The 5,686-nt window shown below is 50.7% G+C and overlaps 1 protein-coding gene across 1 annotated transcript; it reads left to right on the forward strand.

The window, feature by feature from the left end:
• The first annotated feature begins 1,569 nt into the window (after positions 1-1,569).
• St6galnac1 (ST6 N-acetylgalactosaminide alpha-2,6-sialyltransferase 1) lies at positions 1,570-4,670 on the forward strand. Its single transcript, XM_029562737.1, has 8 exons — positions 1,570-2,076; positions 2,674-2,842; positions 2,960-3,131; positions 3,296-3,434; positions 3,685-3,788; positions 3,971-4,060; positions 4,143-4,242; positions 4,463-4,670. Exons 1-8 carry the CDS (start codon positions 1,570-1,572, stop codon positions 4,652-4,654), a joined length of 1,473 nt encoding a protein of 490 aa, XP_029418597.1. The 3' UTR covers positions 4,655-4,670.
• Positions 4,671-5,686: the final 1,016 nt, after the last annotated feature.

Genomic DNA, 5,686 nt, shown 5'->3' on the forward strand with positions numbered 1-5,686 from the left:
ACATAAAATAAAATAAATAAAATATTTTTTAAAAAAAGAACACTGGCTGCTCTTGCAGAGGACCCAAATTTGGTTCCCAGCACTCACATGACAGCTAACCACCGCCTGCATCTTAATTTTTTTTATCTTTGTGTGTGTGTGTGTGTGTGTGTGTGTGGACACATACGCCATGAAAGGTATGCATGTGGAGGTCAGAGGACAACTTGGGAAAGTCAGTTCTCTCCTTCCACCATGTGGGTCCCCAGGGATCCAACTCAGATCGTCAGGCTTGGCAGCAGGCACCGTTACCTGCTGAGCCACCTAGCCAGCCCCTGAGTTTGCATTTTGAGACAGAAGCATTCTTAGTCGATGCTCCCAGGAGGCTTCACACAGAAGCAAAAGGCAGTAGCTGCCTGCCCTACAGAATAGGTAAAAAGGAGCCAGATAAATCAGGAAGCTTTCCAGTCACGTGATCAAGTGCGTAGAGGTGCAGACTCTTGGGTCTGTCTGTCCGCACCTCACTCTTCTTTCTCCCTTCACATGGCCTCGGTAAGTCTGTTGTATGTAACTGAAAGAATGATACAAAGGGGGCTTGAGACACACGTGTCCAGGGTAAACATGGAGGCCCTGAACACAAGGGGAAGAGGAAAGGAGTGGGAATTGAGGACGTGGAAATCTGTCTGGGTCACGGTCAGTGTCTGTAGAGGGGAATTCCTTCCCCAATGCTCCCAGGGACTCCAACCAGACCCTGTGTAGCACAGGGATCTTATCTAGAAGTCTAGTCAGGGAAGCGCACAGAGCAGGTGGGATACAGGCCTCACTGGACCCCTGATACCTGTTGCATAAATGGAGGGATGCCTTAAACAACTTCACATAAAAAAGTCAAAAACAGTCTGGGGAGAAGGCTTGGTAACGTGCTTGCTGCACAAGCATGAGAATCTGAGTCGGATTCTAGCACCCACGTAAGGGCATGGGCTGCACATGCCTATAAACCCAGCGCTGAGAGGTAGAAGATCCCTGGGGCCTGTTGGCCAGCCAATCTGGCTGAATCAGTGAGCTTCAGGTTCAGTGAGAGACCCTGCCTCAAAAAATAAGGTGGAGAGTGATGGGGATGATGATGCTGGGGTTAGGGGTGCATGCAAAGCCATGTCAGGTTTGGTTATTTTGAGTGTTTTGCCTGCATGTATACATGTGCACCACGTGCATGCCGTGCCCTTGGGGGCCAGAGAGGGCATCAGGCCCCTGGAACTGGAATTACAGGCAGTCGTGAGCCATCACATGGGTGCTAAGAACCAAATTCAGGTCCTCTGCAAGAGCAGCCAGTGTTCGTAACTGCTGAGCCATCTTTTGGCCCTGATGCCAGGCTCTGTATGTGGGTGGAGGATCCAAACTCCCATGCCAGCATGGCAAGCACACTTACCCGCCAAGTCACCTCTCCCGCTTACTAGTGATTACTTGTGACTTGTTTGTCTAATCACCAGCCTTCATCAAACGTTATCTGTGTCTAGGTATCAGTTTAAAGAGAACAGAAAAGAAAGGCCTCAGGAGCTGCTACAAAAGGCTGCACCCCACCCACCCACCAGGGGACAGATGACAAGCAGCCGCACACAGTCAGTGCGAGAGAAAGCTTCTTTGGGTACATACCCCAGGCCCTCAGCCCGCACCTCTCAAGTGGACAGGAGCGCAGAGGCCAGCCAGGCCCTGAGGCAGGAACAGGGTACCAGGCCCAGCCCAGTAAGGGCAGTGTTACCAAAGAGACAGGATGAACAGAGAACTCTGGCAGAGAAGGTGACCACTGTGAGGCCTGAATTAAGGAAGCATCAGATCAAGGCAGAAACCAAGGCAAAGATGCTCTCTCCAGAAAGTCAGGGCAAAATACTGACCACAGGAGTGTTGTTAACAAGGCTGAGAAAGAGACCCAAGACCACAGAAGCTGCCTCAGCCAAGGAGAAGGCAGCCCAGGCCACTCCACCCCCTACCCCTTTCCCACATCCCATCACACAAAGAAGCCAAAGCCTGAAGGCCTCCAACTTCAAGTCTGAACCTCGGTGGGATTTTGAAGAAAAATATAGCTTGGATGTGGGAGGCCTGCAGACGGTGAGTTTACATTCCTTATGCTTTTTCCCTCACGGATCCCGCCCTGAAGGCTCTCCCCAGAGGTAGCCCTCCCTCCTCCAGTCTCAGCTTTCAGTCTGTACCTTGACCTACCCTGTGCTTAGCTCCACACTGCCCTCATCCAACCATTCCTTCCTAGGACAGTCAGAATGGGGGAGAAGGCGGCAAGGCCCATGACCCTGGTCTGAACAGTGCAGGAAGGTGTGGGAGAAAGCATCTTCCCTGGAGCTTGAAGAAGGCTTGGGGTGGATCACCAACCTATGGGGAGTGAGTGTGGCCAGTTCTGGGTTGGGAGATACAAATCTTTATTCTCTGGCAGTAGGAAGGGACAGGGACTAAGTGGTAAGAAGACTCAGCTTCTTGTCCAGCTGCTGTCCCCAAGTTATGCTGTCATCCTTGCAAAACCCACTCTAGAACCTTCACTCTACTCCAGCCTCGAGAAAAACTACCTTCACTTTAACCACACCACCACCCATCCAATCTTCTTCACCCTTATCCAGTAGGGCAGCATTCAAAACATGGCTGACAGCCTTCCTGGGCCTCTCCCTGCCTGACCTCCGTGTCCCCTTTTGCATGTAGACCTGCCCCGACTCTGTGAAGGTCAGAGCCTCCAAGTCACCATGGCTCCAGAATGTCTTTCTGCCCAACCTCACTCTCTTCCTAGACTCCAGACACTTTACCCAGAGAGAGTGGGACCGTCTGGAGCACTTCGCTCCACCCTTTGGCTTCATGGAGCTCAATCAGTCCTGTGAGTCCTCACTCCAGGGTGGAGGGTGGCTGGCTTCCTGCCTCTTTCCTGGAAGAAGTGATGGGCTGGACTCTGGTCCCTTCCAGGGCTCTGAATAGAACCCTTGCTTTGTTCCAGTGGTGCAGAAGGTTGTGACCCGCTTCCCTCCGGTGCCCCAACAGCAGCTGCTCTTGGCTGGCCTCGCCCCTGTGGACTCTGGGTGTATCACCTGTGCTGTGGTGGGCAATGGAGGCATCCTGAACAACTCGCACATGGGCCAGGAGATAGATAGCCATGATTATGTGTTCAGGTAAGTTCTCCCTTTCCAGCCCCCCACTTGCAGACATGGATATCCTAGGAGACCTGACAAGTGTTCCGTCTTTTCTGTCTATATTTCCTGCCTCCCGCACTTCACCCGCCTCCACACATGGCTCTCCTGCACTCAACATGGTCTGATCTGATCTTTCCATACAGATTGAGTGGAGCTGTCATTAAAGGCTATGAACAGGATGTGGGGACCCGGACATCCTTCTACGGCTTTACTGCCTTCTCCCTGGTCCAGTCCATCCTCACACTGGGTAGCCGGGGTTTCCAGCATGTACCTCTGGGGAAGGTGAGCAGACAGGAATAGGCCTGGCCCCACACAGCCTCCAGACAAGGGAGCCCCAGAAAAGAAAGATGAGCACTTCCCAAATGTATGGAGTCTGGATCATCCACAGGCTCTGTTGGTAAGAGGGTCTGAGCCGCAAGGACAGCTAAATGGGCCAGAGGAGCCAGTGGGAAGTCTTAAGGTAGAGCCAGGGCACCCCCATCCCAGGGTCTTTAAGGGAAGTACTGGACCACTTGCTGTCCTTTGTCTTCAGGATGTCTACTACCTACACTTTCTGGAAGGCACCCGGGACTATGAGTGGCTGGAAGCAATGTTTTTGAATCAGACTCTGGCGAAAACCAAACTTTCCTGGTTCAGGTACCTTTCCTCATTCCTGCCCCACCCACAAAGCCCAGGCCAGGCTGTGAAGTGAGTGGCTGGAAGAAAAGGGTTCGACAGGTGGGACTACCTCTACCATCACCTGGAGATGGGATGCCGGTCACACCCATGACCCTGACTTGGCCACCAACAGGGCCTTAGTAACCCATCCCTGACCACAGGCACAGACCCCAGGAAGCTTTTCGGGAAGCCTTGAACTTGGACAGGTACTTGTTGCTGCACCCAGACTTTCTCCGGTACATGAAGAACAGGTGAGCAGGTGAGCTGTGAGGGGTCCTGTCCCTTTCATCCTTGCATATTCCTGATGGTCGGGGATCTGGGTATTTGTAACAGGTTTCTGAGGTCAAAGACCCTGGACACTATCCACTGGAGAATATACCGTCCCACCACAGGTGCTCTCCTGCTGCTCACTGCCCTTCATCTCTGTGACAAGGTAAGGCTGTAGTAACTGGAGAAGCAGTTCAGGGGCTGACCTGGCTTGGGATGGCGGCTGGGATGGATGCACAGAACAGGGAGTGGGCCTAAGTATGCATGTGCACCCAAGGAACCTGCAGCAAGGGACAGTTCCTTGATAAAGGGGCAGCCTGCCCATGAGACGAAGTCCCCAGGGGACAGCCACTGCAGTGTCTGCCCTTCCTCCAACCTTTATGCAGGTGAGCGCCTATGGCTTCATCACCGAGGGCCACGAGCGCTTTTCTGATCACTACTATGATAAATCATGGAAAAAGTTGATCTTTTATATAAACCATGACTTCAAGTTAGAGAGAACAGTCTGGAAGCGCCTGCATGATGAAGGCATCATATGGCTGTACCAGCGTCCACAAGCTACAGAAGCCAAGAATTGATGGGCGCCTGGGCTGCAGGAGTCTCTTCACTCAGCTCAAGGTGAGAGTCTGGAGACTGTCCTAACCTTCTCCCAGGTCTCAGACCAGCCCCGAGCCTGGCAAGACTCCAGAGGAACTGTGCAGAGGCAGAAACTTCCTCAAGATAGCAAAATCACTGACAGAGGGTTTGGAATCCTTTTAAAAACTGCCGTGGGTTCTGATGGAGAGTCCGGTGACCAGGGATGCTTTTACTAAATAGTTTTTGCTGCCAAGAACTCTTCACCATCTGAAAGTTACCTGTAGAGAGGAAAGAGACTGGTCTTACAGAGACAGATCTGGTTTGAATTCCAGGTCTTTCACTTAACAGTGAAATCTTGGAGACATTGCTTAATTTCACCACAGATTGTCTAAAGGATGTGTATGGTCTGGTTCTAAAAAGGCTATTCTATTTCTTATTTGAGTTGCTTCACAACTTGATGTGTTGTAGGAAATGGGCAGAAATGCTGATGATCCTTGTCCATGTACACAGAAATAAATTCCGCACAATAAAGATGCGAGTCCTTATTGTCCTCTGGGCACCCACCAGTTTGGACTCTGTTAAGTCCATTTGGCATTCCTCAGCACCAAAGCAGGAATTTGTTCCTTGAATTTGCCTTTGAATCAGTTTTTACACCTGACTGAACCAGTTTTTACATCTATTGACTCGTTCATCAACTGCTGAGTTGTGTTTTATATTTGTATGAGAAATGCAATCTTAACCATTTTTTTATTGTTTTGCTACATTTATTTCTTTATGAGGGGGTATGTATGCTGTGGCGCACATTTAAAGGTCAGAGAACAACTTTGCAGGGTTCTCTCCATCCATTATATGTGTTCTGGGGACACAGGTTATCAGGTATAGCAGTGCCTTTACTCCCTAAGCCATCTGGTCAGCCCCTTATCCTACTGTTCTTATTTTTTTTTAATTTATGTGTATGAGTGTTTTTCCTGTATACATGTATGTGTACCACATTTGTACCTGGTGCTCACAGAGGCCAAAAAAGGGCATCAGGT

This window comes from Nannospalax galili, unplaced genomic scaffold (assembly GCF_000622305.1).
Source record: "Nannospalax galili isolate Female #2095 unplaced genomic scaffold, S.galili_v1.0 scaffold634, whole genome shotgun sequence".
NCBI classification, from domain to species: domain Eukaryota; kingdom Metazoa; phylum Chordata; class Mammalia; order Rodentia; family Spalacidae; genus Nannospalax; species Nannospalax galili.

What these genes read in the sequence shown, in the direction of transcription:
- St6galnac1 (XM_029562737.1), top strand. Translation starts at nt 1,570, where the DNA reads ATGACAAGCAGCCGCACACAGTCAGTGCGAGAGAAAGCTTCTTTGGGT. An exon ending in ACCAAACTTTCCTGGTTCAG is followed by an intron (nt 3,789 to 3,970) that starts GTACCTTTCCTC and finishes CCCTGACCACAG; the next exon opens with GCACAGACCCCAGGAAGCTT. An exon ending in CCCTTCATCTCTGTGACAAG is followed by an intron (nt 4,243 to 4,462) that starts GTAAGGCTGTAG and finishes ACCTTTATGCAG; the next exon opens with GTGAGCGCCTATGGCTTCAT.